Source organism: Pelobates fuscus, chromosome 4 (genome assembly GCF_036172605.1).
Source record: "Pelobates fuscus isolate aPelFus1 chromosome 4, aPelFus1.pri, whole genome shotgun sequence".
NCBI classification, from domain to species: domain Eukaryota; kingdom Metazoa; phylum Chordata; class Amphibia; order Anura; family Pelobatidae; genus Pelobates; species Pelobates fuscus.
In genome coordinates, this window is record NC_086320.1 from 100,618,085 (window position 1) to 100,637,865 (window position 19,781).

At 44.0% G+C, this 19,781-nt stretch overlaps 1 protein-coding gene across 2 annotated transcripts in view; it reads right to left on the reverse strand.

Annotated features, from left to right (window-relative positions):
• The window catches only part of MAPRE2 (microtubule associated protein RP/EB family member 2), a 198,156-nt gene that overhangs the window by 22,608 nt on the left and 155,767 nt on the right, over window positions 1-19,781 (reverse strand). For both annotated transcript variants that reach the window (XM_063451427.1, XM_063451426.1), the window contains 2 exons: window positions 18,192-18,337; window positions 13,692-13,905 (listed from right to left, as the gene is read on the reverse strand). In XM_063451427.1, coding sequence (XP_063307497.1) covers window positions 13,692-13,905; window positions 18,192-18,337 — 360 coding nt within the window. The remainder of the gene's footprint in view (window positions 1-13,691; window positions 13,906-18,191; window positions 18,338-19,781) is intronic.

Here is a 19,781-nt window from a genome sequence, read left to right on the forward strand (position 1 = left end):
GTAAATCACAAGGAGTGACATCAGAGAAAATTCTACTCACAGTTTGATTCTGCTGTATAGATGGATTGCTCCCAGTGTCTCCCTGTCTCCCAGTGTCTCAGTCTCGCAAGTCACCCAGTGTTTCAGTGTCCCTAGGTATCACAGTGTCAGTGCCCCCATGTCACCCAGTCCCCTAGTTTCCCAGTGTCTCAGTGTCCCAATGTCTCAGTGTGTCCCCATGTCACTAGGATACTGGGGACACTAGAGGCCCGGGGACACTAGAGACATGGGGACACTGAGAGACCTGGGGAAACTGGGAGACCTGGGGAAACTGGGAGACATGGGGACACTGGGAGACAGGGGGACACTGAAACATTTGGGGACACTAAGACACTAGGGACACAGACATGGGAACACAGACACTGGGAGACTAGGGGACACTGGGAGACTAGGGGACACTGGGAGTCTAGGGGACACTGGGGACACTAGCTGGGAGACAGACACTTGGGGACATTGGGAGACATGGGGACAGTTGGGACATAGACATGGGGACACTGGGACATATAGGGACACTGGGAGACATGGGGACACTAGGCACACTGAGACACTAGGAACACAGACACTGGGAGACATGGGGACACTGAAACATTTGGGGACACTAAGACACTAGGGACACAGACATGGGAACACAGACACTGGGAGACTAGGGGACACTGGGAGACTAGGGGACACTGGGGACACTAGCTGGGAGACAGACACTTGGGGACATTGGGAGACATGGGGACAGTTGGGACATAGACATGGGGACACTGGGACATATAGGGACACTGGGAGACATGGGGACACTAGGCACACTGAGACACTAGGAACACAGACACTGGGAGACATGGGGACACTGAAACATTTGGGGACACTAAGACACTAGGGACACAGAGACATGGGAACACAGACACTGGGAGACTAGGGGACACTGGCTGGGAGACAGACACTTGGGGACAATGGGAGATATGGGGACAGTTGTGGACATAGACATGAGGACACTGGGACATATAGGGACACATGGGGTCACTAGGCACACTGAGAGACATGGGACACAAATACTGGGAGACTTGGGGACACAGACACTAGGGACACTGTCTGGGGGACATGGGGACACTGGGAGACATGGGGACATAGTGTCTCCGTGTCCCAATGTCCCTATGTCTTACAGCATCTCCATGTGTCTCAGCATCCCCATGTGTCCCAGTGTCCCATAGTGTCTCAGTGTCCCCATGTTTTCCATTGTCCCCAAGTGTCTCAGTGTTCCCAGGTCTCCCAGTGTCTGTGTCCTAGTGTCTCAGTGTCCCCTAGTGTCTGTGTCCCCATGTGTCTCAGTGTCCCCATGTGTCTCAGTGTCCCCATGTGTCTCAGTGTCCCCATATGTCCCCTAGTGTCTCAGTGTCTCCTAGTGTGGAGACTGGGGACACTAGAGACATGGGGACACAGAGACATGGGGACACTGAGAGACCTGGGGAAACTGGGAGACATGGGGACACTGAGAGACAGGGGGACACAGAGACATTTAGGGAAACTGGGAGAAATGGGGACACTGAGACACTAGGGACACAGACACTGGGAGACATGTGTCCCCATGTTTTCCAGTGTCCCCAAGTGTCTCAGTGTTCCCAGGTCTCCCAGTGTCTGTGTCCCCATGTTTTCCAGTGTCCCCAAGTGTCTCAGTGTTCCCAGGTATCCCAGTGTCTGTGTCCCCATGCGTCCCCTAGTGTATGTGTCCCTGTGACCCCAAGTGTCTGAGTGTCCCCATATGTCCCCCAGTGTCTCAGTGTCCCCATGTGTCCCTGCTGCCTTTCCCCCCATCCCTCACTTACCTGAGCTGTAGAGCTGCTGTCTGGATTCTGTGCTGTGTTGCTGCTCCCCCAAGGATCAGTGAGTAGTAGAGAGAGGCAGGGATATGCTTTAACTTCCTATCCCTGCCTCTCTCCACACACAGTGACCCCTACTGGCCGGTGCTGGTATTGCAGAGTAATCTCCATTTATTCGGAGAAAAATACCTGCATTTGTATTGCCGGTATTACTGCAATACCGGCACGGCCAGGCAGCCTCAAATACCGGCTGTGCCAGTAAAATACCAGTCAGGTGGCAAACCTAAGAGTAGTGTGTAAAAAAAAAAAAAAAAAAAAAACTTTTTTTTTTTTTAAATGGGCCTATTCCATGGGCCTGGGCCTGGAGCTGCAGCTCCATCAGCCCTATGTTAATCCGGCCCTGCTGATACTATTACTATTATTATTTGATTGTTGACTATTAAAAACTCCCAGCGCTGCTTACCTTGCCCCCTCATGACATCACATGGTCAAATCACAGGCTTCTCATAGAGAAGCAATTGACTGGCCTGTTTTGCCGGCCCAGAGCACATGTCCACAATCCAAGCTGGCGAGGGGAAGTAGGCAGAGAGTGGGGGGGTGGGGGGGTGGACAGAGGAGGGTAATAATAAAAATATGTAGAAATAAATGCAGGGAGGCAGGGAAGGCTGCATGATGGGATGGAGTGGAGAATGAGCTTCCCCTTGCAGGCTCTGTGAGTATTTGTGAGAATACCTGTGTGTGTGTATGAGCAAGTGTTTCACTGTTATAGTGCAATTATTTCCCTGTGCCTCATTGCAGCTATTTGCCCCTACCATACTCTCTCTGTCTGATACAGCCCACACATGTATGTGCTCCCAGCGGTTAATGGGCCTTAGAAGGTAGAAGTACCTGTTCATTGAGCTGTGTAAGGTCTGCCACCATTCCGCAGTGGGTGTTGACGACAGACATAAAATATGCACAGAATTGTCAACAGGCAGCATGGAACAGAGCTCCAGGCTGCCTACGTCACGTGTGCAGGGGTTTTACTAGTCCCCGTCACACAAGTTGCAGTATCTCTGTATGTGAATTGTTTCAAGTTGAAATGTGGCACATACAGACTGCTATACCCATGACCACTTCCAATCACTGAAGTTGTCATGATGGTTGGACTAACCCTTTATAACCTTTGCGAGTGGTGGTGAGAGCGCTGTGTGTGTGTGTGCATGACAATGACAAGTATGAGTGGAATATCGCCTGGTTTCTGAGTGACTGATACAGTGTTAAGTAAATTGAGGTATAAGTATTTATGAATACAGAAATTCAATTCAAAACATAATGTCACTTGTGCAAAGATATGATATTATTTGGCTAATTATATTGTTATTGTACAGAAAAGGTTATTGTACTTGCAGAAGTCTTCAAATATGTATAATGCTCTGTGTAATCTTTGGGGCTCAGCGACTCAAAGCATTTAATATTAGATTAATGCTTTAGTTGTCACAGATGCTGCTGTAATACTTTATATAGAAAGACCAAATTGCCATGGCAACAGCCCTCTTTCATTAATCTTTGGAGTCTTGTTAATCTGTTAAGCTGAAAATTGCACACAATCTCTTTACAAATACATATTTTACATTAATATTATTTCAATATGAGTAGTACTACTTAACGCTTATAAAACTAGTATACACCAGTAAAATGTTCTAATATTTCACCTGCTGAACATTTATCCAGCATAGGGCATCAATAAATAATACATGAGCAGGTAAGTAGCATTGAGGGGTGAGATTTATGGGGGGCATTATTTAAAAAAAAAAATGTAAGGTGTGGTCACTTTAAATGACAGGTACTGTTTGGAGGGCAGATTGAAAGATTCACATAGTGAGTCCTTGGAATATTGTGTTATATTTACAAACCACACATTACTTCCAAAAGAGACGTGTACAGGGATATTGAATCTGTAAGACGATGGGAAGTCAGAATATCCCAACATTTCACATAGAGGATGAGGGACACTTCAATTTCGGGGTGTGAGTGGTGATGTGGCCTGTCGTGAAAAATGTTAGGTGAATTATTAATAACAATCTATGCAACTTAAAATATAATTTAGAACAAAACAATGTATATTAGACTGATATATAAACCCAGTTATTGAAGTTTAAAGACACATTAATGTGAGTATTATTGCTCTGTTATACTCTCAGACACACCAACAATATGGAGCTCTTAGAAAAGAGGGACATTAGGATAGAAAAGAGGGAAGTGGGATTTGGTCCAAATATAGGCAATGCCTTCATAAATAGAGACACTTGGGTGGTATATTTCAATAGAAGAAATGGCATAGAAACTCTACAAGAATGTAAAGCATAGGATGTTGACAGATAATGGACAAGAAGAAGGATCATTTAATGAAGTTAGAAAATTAGGTAATTCATTCTCACATGAAAACACTTTACAATGCACAGCCCTTTGTATTCACTGGGTTAAATAATCAGCATTAAAAAAGCACATTACGGGGGGGCGGAGCCTAGCAGCGCAACAGAGTGGTCGCACTTGCACACCGCTCCGGCGATCTACCCTCTTAATCGGCGAATAACGGCGGCATCATACCTTCGAACCAGAAACTGGGGGCAGCTCCGTTTGCAGAACGATACACTGCAGCGGCCGATGCCTTTTTTCATTTCACCGGGCAAAAAAACCCGCAGCCGCGGCCCAAAGGCCTACCGCGTGAAAGACCAGGCCCTTGCGTACCAAGGGGGTTACCCGACGTGGAGTGACTTCAGCCTGTCCACGCTCCTACCAACTACATCGACTGAGGGAGACATGGGGAGGAAATCACAAAAGCAGCCGGCAACCGATTCCAAGACACAGCGAGACATCGGCCTCATGCTGCAGCCTACAACGCTGGCCCCAACACAGCGGGAAATCTCCTGCTCGAGGGACTCATCACCCTCATGGTCGGGCGGAGGGGCCTCTCCTCGGAACCCAGCACCAGTCTCAGGGAGCGCCTCACACACACATGATGCAGCCCCTGCAACCAAACAGGAGATAAAAGATATGCTCACCAACCTCCAGCACAACGTCCGGAGAATGTGGGAAGCAGACCTTGCGGTACTTTCCACAGAGGTACAGGCCGTCACCGCACGCACCCAAGCAACAGAAGAGGAGGTGCTCGACCTTAAGCAAGGTCTGAAGGAGCTGGGCGAACGGGTACAACAATTACAGGCCTCACAGACAGAAACAAACAGGCAAGTAAATATCTTAGACGATAGGGGGCGCAGGAAGAATATAAAGATAAGGGGGGTCCTGGAAACTATCCCACTAGACGAACTACCACACTTTATCCGGAGGTTGGTGGCATCCCTACTACCGGCAAAACAAGCCAAATACTTTAACTTCGATGGGGTATACAGGATCACCAAATCCCCCCAGACCCCAGCAACAGCGCCCCGAGATGTCATTCTGCGATGTCAATCCATCACAGACAAGATGGGAATCCTACAAGCTCTGAAGGGACAGACACCCTACGAATTTGAGCACTGCCAACTCTCTCTCTTCCAAGATTTAAGCAGAGCCACCTTGATGTGAAGGAAATCAATGCAACCCCTCACGAAAATCCTACAAAACGAGAAACTGCCCTACAGATGGGCGACACCGCGATCAATATGGGTCACTAAAGAGGACAAATCATACAAGGCCACAGATCCAGCTGAAATTTCGGCCCTGCTGACGGCACTGGGCATTCCACAGCAACGCATCACCTCCCAAGGACATGCACCCGCAAGAGCGGCCACAGCCAAACCCACGCCTGAGCCGGGAAGGGATAAGAGACTTACCTGAACTTCTTCCACTAAATTAGCATTCAAGTTATACCTTAAGTTCATGTTTTAATTCTGTTTTGAAGCCCGCATACATTTCACCATTACCACTCTCTCTAACAGGCCTTAGCCACAAGGCGGCAGCTCTGCGATACGCCTATAACAACCCCCCCCCCCCCCCCCTCGAGTGCTCCAGGGTAAAAGAGCACGGCACATCATGGAGCGCTCCATATCATCCCGAGAACCTGACACATAGACACATGTTAACCTTAGACAGGTCCCTAAGACCACATAGACACCACGGCTCCGACCTACGAAGCCACTAGGTATAGAAGGTGAACCTCTAGCCAGGCAGAGAGGCACCCAAACCAACTTAGCCTACTAGGGGATGTGAGAGACCCCACCACCATAGGACCACCATCGAGGGTCCACTAGGCCAAGAGGGCAGGACAACGCACCTCCATCACCCCAATCTACCGAGCAAATGGGGGGGCGACCTAACACACAGAATAGCTAAACAGGACCCAACTACACCAACACCAGGTGGGAGGACAATCGCCCTATAAACCCCAAGAATACTAACTAACGCATCCCCACAACATTGGCAATGCCATTTCTAGTCTGGCATTCCCCCAGTTATACTAGAGATAACTCGTTATAACGCTCTAGCCCACTAAAAAACAAAATTTGTGTATAGTTACTTTCACTGTACTTATCGACTTGTACTACATTATGGTATCTTTCATGCAAAGTATGCGATGCCATTTCTTGCAATGCCTATGTTATGATATGTTTGTACAATAGCCTACGCCTGCTGTTGTGGCAAGGTAGGCATCTATGTTCCCTCTAAACACAAATAAAATAAAGATTTACAAAAAAAAAAAAAAAAAGCACATTACTACAGTTACAAGTTATAACAAACTCTAGCCAATTCGGTAAAGCAGATGTTGCTTAACAAAACTTGTGTAACAGTAATGTTTGCTCAGTGCTGAATTGTGATTTGATTGTTGGATGAATGCAAAGCCAATCTCTATAACAAGGGAGTCCCCACTTAATAAACACGGGGACATGGAAATAGCTCTGTTCTTCAAGACTGGAATCATGTGTTTTTCAACTATTGGGAGAAAGGACTTTATGTTTATAGTGTAGGTCAGTGCTTCCCAAACCAGTCCTCCAGATCAGCAACAGTCCAGTATCTCAATTAGGACAAAAAAGAGAAATACATAAATCCTGGATTGTTGGTGGGCCATGAGGAATGGTTTGGGAACCACTGGTAAAGGTAACTATAGGTATGACATATGTGGACTCAGATGATACATAACATGGGTGACCTGTTGGGTATGCAGGTTATAAACCAGGCATTTTGTGATCCCCTTTATGTAGAGATGATTGGACATAGCAATTAGGATCAGAAGGGCGCGTATCTTCTGGTTCTTTATTAGAACTGTATAAAATGCACGGCCCGACAAGCCATGGTGCCCTTGTCTTACCTTTTACTCTCCCTGTATGTGAAAGCAGTAGGGGAAGGGACAATGCCAGGCCTCTGCTTAGTAAATACACACTTCAACCCTAAATAGGGGTGCACACACATGCAGAGGGTCAGAGAAATCTATTCTATATTTGTCTACTGTGTTCAGTTAAAGGACCACTATAGGCACCCAGACCACTTCAGCTTAATGAAGTGGTCTGGGTGCCAGGTCCAGCTAGGATTAACCCTTTTTTCTATAAACATAGCAGTTTCAGAGAAACTGCTATGTTTATAATAGGTTTATCCAGCCTCTAGTGGCTGTCTCATTAATATCCGCTAGAGGCGCTTCCGCGCTTCTCACTATGATTTTCACAGTGAGAAGACGCCAACGTCCATAGGAAAGCATTGTGAATGCTTTCCTATGGACTGGCTGAATGCGCGCGCGGCTCCTGTCACGCATGCGCATTCAGCCGACGAGGAGGAGAGTCCCCCGCCCGGCGCTGGAGAAAGAGGTAAGTTTAACCCCTTCCACCCCCTAGAGCCCGGCGGGAGGGGGGCCCTGAGGGTGGGGGGCACCCTCAGGCACTATAGTGGTCCTTTAATCCCTGGTTTTAATGGGGTTTCTGTGAAAATCATTTAGGTCACAATAGATAGGGTAGAATGGGAGGGTTGGGTAGGTGTTTTTGCTCCAGCATGCCTTTTCCACAATGTACAGTAACTTACCTCATCTAAGGTTTAGATAGCGCTTGGAATTTTTTGAAGAGGAAACAATTGTTAAAGTTTGTGGTTGCATATCGTATTGTTATAGAGGTTTCCAATTCATGACAGAAAGTTCACTTTATGCAAGTGCCCTGACGCCCCAACCAGCCCTCTCGATGTGTCTCATTTCCCCATGTGTCTCACCCCCCCGTGTCTCATTTTCTCCCCCCATGTGTAACATTCCCTCCCCCCAAACCCCTCCACATGTCTTATTCCCCCCAAGTCCCTTAATGTGTCTCATCCCCCCCCAAAGACCCTCAACGTGTCTCTTTCCCCCCAGGCACCTCCATGTGCCTTTCTCCCGCTCCACATGTCTCATCCCCCCCCCAAGTGTGTAATTTGCTCCCCCAGACCCTCCGTGTGTTTCATTTCAACCACAAGCCACTCCAAGTGTCTTTCTCCCTCTCCACTCTTGCCCCTCCATGTGTCTCTCTCCCCCTTGCAGCCCCTTCATTTCTCTCTTCCTCCCCCTCCCCTGCAGACTCTCCATCCCCCCTCCCCTGCAGACTCTCCACCCCCCCTTTCCCTGCAAACTCTCCATCCCCCCTTCCCCTGCAGACTCTCCACCCCCCCTCCCCCTGCAGACTCTCCACCCCCCCTTCCCCTGCAAACTCTCCACCCCCCCCTCCTCTATAGACTTTCCATCCCCCTTCCCCTGCAGACTCTCTATCCCCCCTTCCCCTGCAGACTCTCCATTTCCCCCTCCCTTCCCCTGCAGACTCTCCATTTCCCCCTCCCTTCACCTGCAGACTCTCCATTTCCCCCTCCCTTCCCCTGCAGACTCTCCATTCCCTCCTCCCTTCACCTGCAGACTCTCCATTCCCCCCTCCCTTCACCTGCAGACTCTCCATTCCCCCACCCCTTCACCTGCAGACACTCCATTCCCCCTTCCCCTGCAGACTCTCCATTCCCCCCCTTCCACCGCAGACTCTCCATTCCCCCTTCCCCCGCAGACTCTTCATTCCCCCCTTCCCCCGCAGACTCTCCATCCCTCCCTTCCACTGCAGACTCTCCATCCCCCCCTTCCCCGTGCATACTCTCCACCCCCCCTTTCCCTGCACACCCTCCATTCCCCCCCCCCCTTTACCTGTTTGCTGCTATCGCGGTATCCACATGACCCTGACAGGAAGTGCTCTCTCAGTGAGCACTTCCCGTCAGACCTCTCGGCTGCGCAGGAGGGGAGCAGCACAGCACATCGCTCCCCTCCTGCTGGTTAGCCTGATACCGTGGCCCCTAAAGGTCTGCTGGCGGCCCATGGTCGCAGTGGCGGCCGGGCCCCCTGGAGTGATGGGACTTGGAACCGTGGTAGTTACGCCACTGATTGCGAATAATGTGGAAATGAGTAATACTCTCCAAATAATAAACACTGATATTGCAAATGTATTAGGAATAAAACATGACATCACTATTAACCTACCTATTAACCCCTTAAGGACCAAACATCTGGAATAAAAGGAAATCATGACATGTCACACATGTCATGTGTCCTTAAGGGGTTAAGGTACCATTTTATATATATTACGTATAATTTTCTTTCTTTCTATCATTCTTTAACTGAAACATTTTGCGGTGTATGGGGATTCTTCAGTAAAAACTGTGTAGTGCATAAGGCCCTTTAAGGGATAAAAAATATATATATATATATTTTTTTCTGTTGTCTTACTTCTTTATTGGGGATTTAGGGCCTTGTGGGATATAATAAATGGCCAAAGTAAGGCCCAAATGGAGGTCCAAAACTTTGACGAGCATTGATGGGCACTGGCAAGGCCATTGTAATGTAACTCACTGATTAAACGTATTCATACTTTTTAATAAGTACTGCGAGCAACCTTAATTTTGTTTTTTTGATGTATATGCTGTCCCACTTAGTGGAGCACCTGGGCATTTGAAAATATTCTGAACAGCATATATTAGTACAACATGTGAAGAAGAGAGTGAGTGTCTTCAGATTCATGTTTTTTTGTGTGATATATATATATATATACACACAGAGAGAGAGAGAGAGAGAGAGAGAGAGAGAGAGATCTCCATATGTAACTTGCTTGACAAACTACTTCATAAATTTCCCCCAACAATTACTGTCTATTATAGCAATATACCTATACACCAAATTGAGGTATACATTCAGTATGTGCAGTGATAGACCAGTAGATGTCTCTGTTAGAACTGCTTTTAGATTAGGAGTCTATGTTATGTAATTTCATCATTCTGGCTTTGAAGAGGCATCCACATAGAGTTCAGTGGAGATATTGTGTATTATTTCACAACACAAATGCAAAAATATTTTCTACTGTGTAAATTAAATTAGTTGATGAGAATCTCTCTCATCACAAACTGGGCACAGGGCAACCAGCCACATTAAATAACGGATGGCTTTCACACAAGATTAATCTGGAAAAATTTGTTTAACCACTTAAATACTACAGAGATGTCCAACCAGTTAAAAACCCTCTCCCCTTTCAGATGAGAAGGAGCCAAGAAGTATCTCTCCAGATGTTATGGAACTGAAAGTTCTTTGATGCTTTTCCAGTCCAGAAAAGCATCATTGGAGTTCTAGTTCCACCACAGCTGAAGAACACCAGCTAACAAGATCTATTCCGATTATAAACTACACTCAGTAGATTTCTCAATCTGTATTAATCAAAGTAAGTGTATTCGGCATTACCACTAGAAATTACCGCATGTATATGTGTACACACATGTATGTAATATATACATAACTTACACACACATTAAGTAACAATGGCAACCCAAATTTTTTTGAGAATAAATACATGTTTCACTGATGTCTCATAACAAATTATACTTGGGTTTGGCCACGTTCACGTCAGACCCACTCGGATTGCATGTTAGTAACAATCATTGACAGCAATCCCCACCCTGCCTCTTACTCTGATCTATAAAACCATAAAAACATATTTAGCACAAATCTTGAGTCATCACCTCATCGAGTTTCCTTGGTGACCTGCAGCCCCATACTAAAATAACGAGAGTGGAGAATGACTAACATTTCATTCCACCGTCTATGTCACCAGAAGAAACATAACCAGACTGCTGCTGTAATTATCTTTCCAAACCCATCAAACAAGCTCTCCGCAGCAATGTAGAAAGCACACTGACAGTGAATACATAATTACAGCATGGACAGAATATCGTGGCTATACTTAATAGAATACATAACAATAGTGTTAGAAAAGAAAAGCATGCAGAGCTGCCTGGCACGAGACAAAGCAATCCTGTAGGGAAACCAAAACGTCTAGATAAGTCAATAGTCTGACTGGATCATGATGATGCTAGAGGCAGTCTTATCCCAGCAATGTAAACTGCAATATTTTCAGCTGCAGGGTTAAGGGACAGGGACATTGCACCCAGACCACTTCAAAATGAGTTAAAAAGACACTACAGTCAGCAGGACAACTACAGCTTATTGAATTTGTTCTGGTGAGTAGAATCATTACCTTCAGGCTTTTTGCTGTAAACACCGTCTTTTCAGAGAAAATGCAGTGTTTACATTACAGCCTAGTGATACCTTCACTGGCCACTCCTTAGATGGCTGTTAGAGATCCTTCCTGGGTCATGGCTGCCTAAAATGCATCCAAACATTCATTATCTTCTCCCTCTGCATGCAGACACTGAACTTTCCTCATAGAGATTAATTTATTCAATTCATCTCTATGAGGAGATGCTGATTGGCCAGGGCTGTGTTTGAATCATGCTGGCTCTGCCCCTGATCTGCCTCTTTGTCAGTATCAGCCAATCCTATGGAGAAGCATTGTGATTGGATCAGGCCACCACTTCTGATGATGTCAGCAGACTGCTTGTTTTTTCTGAGACAAACAGCATGCAGAGTTACAGCTTCTGGCTTGTATACAGTAAGATATTTATGGAGGCATGAGGGGGCCAGGGGGGCTAGATGGTGTTTTTAACACTATAGGGTCAGGAATACATGTTTGTGTTCCTGACCCTTTAGTGATCCTTTAAGATGAAGTGGTATGGCTGCCTATAGTGTCCCTTTAACATTAGACAGTCTGGAATAGCGTTCCGGCATGCCTGAGTCACGTGTGCCGTGGGTGTTACTAGCCCCCTGCACCAAAGTGCAAAAGGGAGGCAGTGATGGAGTAAAGGAGTGACAAACAGTGCATGGAAATGTTCGCGAAGAACTTCGCACCTCACTGGATTCAAGGTAAGTTTTTATATTTACAGGTATGGGGGTTTAAAAAAGCAGGTTAGTAGAGATTAACAGGGCAGTATAGATTTTTTTTAAAAATAGCAAAAAAAAAGGGTTATCGTAACTCTTTAAATACATGATGTAGGAACGAACAGCCCTTTGTCGAGTGGCCTCTTTCTCTGGTTATGAAATGTAATAAACAAAAAAGGTCTCATAGATGTGACAATGTACAGAATATAATGTAATGCACACACTGCAAGACCAGTGAATGTTTACACCATATGGGAGTGTATAGGCACATGTGAAGGCAGTGAAACCAGTGATTGTGATGATGCATGAAGGTATAATTTCCCATCTAGTCTGACAAGAATGGAAATGCAGACACACAATGTTATTTAGTCTCCAGTACAGCCCCCCTGATGGGCGGGATTGGTTGCCGGGGGACTGCCTGGGTTGTCAGAATGTCCCCCCAATCAAAGTCACACTGAAGGGTAGGTATCTGGGCAGAGAGGATATCGTTAGGGTGTGCTATACTGCCCTACGGTGTTAAAGCCCTCCTTTTGTAGGAAGGCATAGCACGCCCTTTGTCAGGAAGGGGTTAAAAAACATTTACTTGCTGAAGCGTTTAAGGTGCAAGGACCATGTCCCTACAGTCTTGTTTAAATGCTAATGATCTGTCAGCTACTGTTCTAATACTCTCTTGCCAGCTCTAACAGTGTCACGTAAGGAGTTACCATAGCATTCGCAGTCCACGTGCGGCTTTGCTATGCTTGGAGTAGAAGGACAACCTGTAGGAGGTCTTTTCTGCTCTCCCGTCACTCAATTCTACAGTATAGAGCTTCAGTCTATGCCTGAAGACTTGATTGGCAGTTGGTGGAAAGACCTATTTTTTTTTTTTTTTTATGTATTTGTCAACGTAAGAAATACAGCAAAGAAATACACCAAACAAAGTCTGTGTGACTGGAAATGTAATACAGAACAAACAAAAGTTGATATGAACACTATTGAGAACATCAAAATGGTGTTATGTAACGTTTGCTTGTAGATAAATGTAAACAAAATAAGGCCAATAGCCAACATGGGGCCAATGTAAGCAATATGTTTTAAGGTCCTGGGGAACCAAGCCAGGGTACTCCAGCCATTCAACCACTACAGCGGGCTCTAGTAGTTATGATACTTTGTCACGATAGGTCACAATTTCATTCAGAAACTCTATTCAATGTCAGTAGGAGACTCTACCCATATACAGCAGCTCAAACAAGCAAAACTGTAACAAGCTACAGACATGATTTCAAAACCATTTAGATAAACTATTGTTGATTGAAAAACACAAAGCATATGTAAACTATGCCAGGCACTCATCTCCTGCTACAGGTAAGGTCAGCAGCTGGTACATAATTGTTTAGGGAGTATATATACATATGTAACAGCTGTTGGTAAAAACCTTAATAAGTAACAGGAGGAGTGCGCTGTACCGGAGAGTACAAGAACATACAATTTGAGTTTGTAAAATACTCTCTTATCAAACGAGAGATAAAAGAGATGATTCTTGGGTGAGTCATCTTGATCGTGAACAGAACACGATGAATACTCCCTCAAGATAAAAATCTGCTAAAATGAAGATATTAAGGTTTTGTTTTTTTTAAACAGCACTATACCTGCTGTGGGGGAGTTTGCATGATGGGACTTTTTTGGCAGGTTGAAGATCTGTTCCCCTGGGTCGGGTGGTGGAAGGGCATCTTGTCCTTGTCGAGCTTCCATGGGGTCATACTCTTTGCCATCATAGTTGGCATCAAAGAACTTCTTAAACCACTGAATAAAATCCAGGTTGTCTTGGAAGCGCCCTTTAACCAGTTTCTCTACTGGTATAACCTAAATAGAAACACATCAGTCAAGCATGAGTCAAGTTGTTGAACATAATCATGTGAAATACAAGCTATGGGTATTGAGATCCTAAAGAAAAACAAAAAATACTGATGTAAAGTGACAGAGGAATACAAATCTTTTGTGAATGTGAAGGACATTAAAGCAGTGTCTTCCAATCTCTGGATTGAGGCACAAATGTGTATAAATTTAACGGGTCTTGACTGGTTAGAACAAGAACACTATATAATCAATGGGAAGAGTTTAACGAAGATTTTTACAATATGTGAATAAGTTGCCAAACAAATGCCATGTATAAAAATTGGGTCCCCAGTCATAAAAAAAATAAAAAAAAAATAAAAATAAAAATAAAAGTTGAGAAGGAATCCTCTTTAGAGAAATAACATTATTATGCATGATCTTTGTGATACACATAATTTAATTAAAATAGCAATCCTTATATAGTGCCCTTACAGCTTTATAAAGATTAGAATTCATACAATAATTAAGTTGTAATACAGTAAATTATAAAACATTAAAGGGACACTATAGTCACTAAAACCACCATAGCTTAATGAAGCAGTTTTGGTGTGTAGATCATGCCTCTGCATTCTCACTGCTCAATTATCTGTAATTTAGGAGTTAAATAACTTTGTTTAAACAGCCCAAGTCACACCTCCCTGCATGTAAAATGCACAGCCTTCCTAAACACTTCCTGTAAAGTGAGATGTAATGTTTACACCTTATTTATTGCACAGTCTGTTTAATTAAGAATGCATTATCTACTGCACTGTTAATATCTTACTAAAACGTGCAGAAGCCTCCTGTGTGTAATTAAAGTTCATTGTACATAGCAGGAGATAAAACGGTAAGTTAACATCTGATTGAAAATGAAACCATTTTTTTTTTTCATGCAGGCTGTGTGTGAGTCACGGCCAGGGGAGGTGTGGCTAGGGCTGCATGGACAGAAACATAAGTGGTTTAACTCCTAAATGGGAGAGAATTTAGCAGTGAAACTTCAGAGGCATGATCTATACACATTGAATCATTAGGCTAAAGTTGTTATGGTGAGTATAGTTTCCCTTTAAGATTACACATAAATAATTATATTTATTTATTAAAACAGACTGAGTACTCATGGGGAGGTAGTGATCAAGGTCTGTACACAATGTAGACATTTCACAGAGTTGGTCACATAGAAGCTATAGACATTGGAGTTACATTCTCTGCAGGACTTGTGCTTGGCACCAGCAGACGGCCACAGAACACTGCGTTGGCAGAGGTAGCATGCTCTCCCGTATTTAAACTACCACTTCTAAAACCTCTGAACTCTGAGCACCAATACACAAACCACTAGAGCTTATCACTTGTGAGAATGATTTCACAAGGGGCATGATAAAAACAAGTAATGAGAATCAGCAGCTCTGCTTTACACATCTCAGCAGAAATATATTTTTGGATAGCTTATCAAGGTGACAGAAGCCTGTGCTGTATCTAAAGTCATACTCCATTTCTATAGCATGAGATGAGACGCGCGGAGGGATAAAAGTCAGTTTTTATTACATGAAAACCCTTTGTGTGTTTGATGGGAGCTAGGAGGTTTTCCAGAAAACCTTTCATACTACAATATTATTTGAATCAGCAATTCATTCATACCTCCCAAGTGTCCCTTTTTTAGGCAGGACAGTCCTTATTTTGGGCCCAAATCCCTCTGCTCCTCCTCTGTGTTTAGAAATTAGTCTCTGTAAATAAGGTACATTGTTCTTGTTCTAAATTAAATTTTTGTTGCATAAACTGTTATTAGTAAGTCACCTAAAATTTATGGTGTATGGTCCAGTGCTGCCCCTCAGGTAAAGTCTGGCCTAAAACCCTAAATCACTACACTATCAATAATTATTAACCCTTACACGACAATAATCATTAACCCCTACAATACCCTGATACTAACCACACCACCTTAAAACATACACTAAAGCCAATCTCATAATACGATGTAATATAAAAGATATACACTGCTCCAAAAAATAAAGGGAACACAAAAATAACATCCTAGATCTGAATAAATTAAATATTCTTCTGAAATACTTTGTTCTTTACATAGTTGAATGTGCGGACAACAAAATCACACGAAAATAAAAAAATGGAAATCACATTTTTCAACCCATGGAGGTCTGGATTTGGAGTCACACTCAAAATTAAAGTGATAAAACACACTACAGGCTGATCCAACTTTGATGTAATGTCCTTAAAACAAGTCAAAATGAGGCTCAGTAGTGTGTGTGGCCTCCACGTGCCTGTATGACCTTCCTACACTGCCTGTGCATGCTCCTGATGAGGTGGTGGATGGTCTCCTGAGGGATCTCCTCCCAGACCTGGACTAAAGCATCGGCCAACTCCTGGACAGTCTGTGGTGCAATGTGACGTTGGTGGATGGAGCGAGACATGATGTCCCAGATGTGATCAATTGGATTCAGGTCTGGGGAACGGGCGGGCCAGTCCATAGCATCAATGCCTTCGTCTTGCAGGAACTGCTGACACACTCCAGCCACATGAGGTCTAGCATTGTCTTTCATTAGGAGGAACCCAGGGCCAACCGCACAAGTATATGGTCTCACACGGGGTCTGAGGATCTATCTTGGTACCTAATGGTAGTCAGGCTACCTCTGGCGAGCACATGGAGGACTGTGCGGCCACCCAAAGAAATGCCACACCCACTGCCCACTGCCAAACCGGTCATGCTGAAGGATGTTGCAGGCAGCAGAACGTTCTCCACGGCGTCTCCAGACTCTGTCACATGTGCTCAGTGTGAACCTGCTTTAATCTGTGAAGAGCACAGGGCGCCAGTGGCGAATTTGCCAATCTTGGTGTTCTCTGGCAAAGGCCAAACGTCCTGCACGGTGTTGGGCTGTAAGCACAACCCCCACCTGTGCACGTCGGGCCCTCATGGAGTCTGTTTCGGACCGTTTGAGCAGAAACATGCACATTTGTGGCCTGCTGGAGGTCATTTTGCAGGGCTCTGGCAGTGCTCCTCCTGTACCTCCTTGCACAAAGGCGGAGGTAGCTCTAAAGTTCTAAAGACATAGGTGGCTGTCTAGATAACAGGCTGTTGCACCACAACAATGTTTTTATTGTATTATTATATATATTTCAATAAAGGAGATTGTTTTTAATTCAAAGCCCGTGTGCACAGAAGTGGAATTCTTTCATCACATGCATCCGCAATGGGGCCTTAGGTGCTGGACAGATCTGGACTTCGGTCTACCAAGACTAGAAGAGAACAGTACAAGATGCAACACCCAGGCTGAGAGCACTCAACCAATGTAAGTTCTACGCTGTGATAAATAATGCTTGCTTTTGGCTAGACTTTCGCTGATGTCCTACCAATAATCCAAACCAGCTCTAGGAAGTAGTGACATAGGAATACATTATAACTATAATAAAGCCGTGAGATGGAAAAACCCCAAATCCTATTGTATTAAACACTAACTCAGCAAGCCATTCATCATGCATAGCACAAGTCATTCTGTATCACACATCTAACACAGACAGTGTGCATTACAGAACACGACTGTGATAGCCAGAACTCCGTAACTAATCAACCCGAGTCAACACTGTCCTTGGAGTACTTGAGGAAGGATGTTGTGCAATAGCAATATCATTGTGGATTGGTAAATGCAATAATAGAAAAGACCTTGTTTATGTCCAGTAGTTTATTTATGGAAGGAAGCAGGATGTATAGCCCAGAAGGAAGCCTCCCCGAAAAGTATTCCTGTTATCAACCCTCACCAGAAACCTTCAGTACAGACTCTTAGCCCTAGTGAATGTCCAGTTAGTATATTGAACATACCATTATTTGATGTTATGCGCCTGCGTTAAAAAACTGGATAGCTATAATTCAGCGGTGGCAAAAAGGTAGACACGTAGCTGCTGTAGAAGTTCAAATCCTATAACTCTTTGCTAGCTTCCAGGGTGGCAGATCATTAAGAATGTTCTACAAAAGCTGAATCTATGTTTTCGTGGACCCTGATATACCCTTTGGAACTTGTGGATCACATGAGGAGTTTCAATACCTGGCCTGCTAGCTTCAGGCACACATGTGGTTAACGAACGTTGCATACTGTAAGGAAAACAAGGCCCTGCTACTCTACTCTTATTCCCTTAGAGAAACTGATGAGATACAGATCATGGTTTGGCTCGCCGCCCTGTACTATTTTAGTCAGACAGCCAGAGAGCCCTTTTCCCAAAAACCTGCAAAAAGTTGCAAAGTAAAGCAGTTCCTTCAATGTATGTCATACCTTGTCCACATTCATTCGCTTAAACGAGGCTTGCAGCAGTTTAAAATTATGAATGTACTCATGTTCGAGCTTGGCTTGAAACTTGACCTTCTTCAGGCTTATGCAGGCTGGGAACAGCATATCCATAAACTGGCAGTACGCAGCACCTGAAAATAAGAACATGCAGAATTACAGGCTGTGTACAAACAGAGCAGATCGGTCACATGATTGGGAGTGATGGCCAACCACTGCGCACGGCTAATTAAGAGTTAAAGGTACATTCACTGCAGGTTTTTAATAAAAACTAAACATGTGATGTTTTATGCACAATACTGAAAGATAATAAGAAATTTGTGTTTTTAATTAGAGTAACCTCAGAATAAGAATTCAGTGTTGTTTGTTAAACTCATTTTTTGGTATCTATTCTGCTAAATCGGAGTATAACTAAATGTTGTTTAGGAAGGAAGTGATTCTGTGGAATAATACCGTTTTCTTGTGTAATTCTTGCTATATTGTATTTCCCAGTAAATTGTGAGAGGCTCAGTCTGTTTGCAGTTACTCTGCACATCCCTTACAATATTAAACAGATATTTACAATTTGTCCCTCCCAGGTGGCTACACCAGATGTGCTTGTCAATATGTAGGTTAAACATTGCAAATAGAAACTAAGGAAGCTTGGTCTTGTTCCAATCTCGGGAACATTATATTCCTGAAAGATGGAAACCTAAAAATCAGAGCGTGAATTGTCTTTGCATATATTTATTTTAGAAATGCTGCTCCCCCTAAGATAGAAAATAGTTTCTACACTTATATAAAAAGTAATTGAGACTAGCTTCTACATATTCACAATATTCCGAAAAATCACCTGCAACGTATTTGTATGATTCTTCCCCTTTAATTAATTAAAATCACCAAGATCTTGGAATGAAAAGTTAAAAGGCACATGGGAGCTTGGTTTGAAGGGAAGAAAACACAGAGGTTAATAGGAATGGTTTGAAGGGAATAAAAACACACTTAAGGTAGGGCAAAAAATAGGAAATATATAGCTCAGGATAGACATGGAAACAGAGGTAACAGTTATAAACTAAGGCAAATTTGGGAAAAGATAATAGAGAGGCACAAACATGATCTAAGAAAGAAGACAAGTGGGAAAGAGTTTGAAAATATTTTTGGAGCCAAGAGCCGTATCCATCAATCCATTATAATAAATGTTCGTTATTCTATTTCTATCCATAGTTCTGTATGCTTCTAGAAATGGACGAGTACCACTGCTTCAGCCAACTACCCAGTAACATTCAGGTATTATTGCACAGCTTAGCCAGCAATGGCTGTATGAAGATGGTGGTAGCCATTTAAAAAAAATAAAACAGCAACATCTGGAGGACCAAATATTCTTAAGCTTCGTCTTAATCCCCTTAATAAAGAGCATCAACATCCCACACTTCTTGAAAACAAGTTTTTTCCCACACAGAAGAACGTTCGAACGCATGATTGAATATACGCACTGTGTGGTTTTTGTACATCTCTGTTCCATGGACAATTGTGGATTAAATAAGAATCACACTGCTCGCTTTTTGCAGCTATGGGAACTTTATGAATCATATTTTCCTT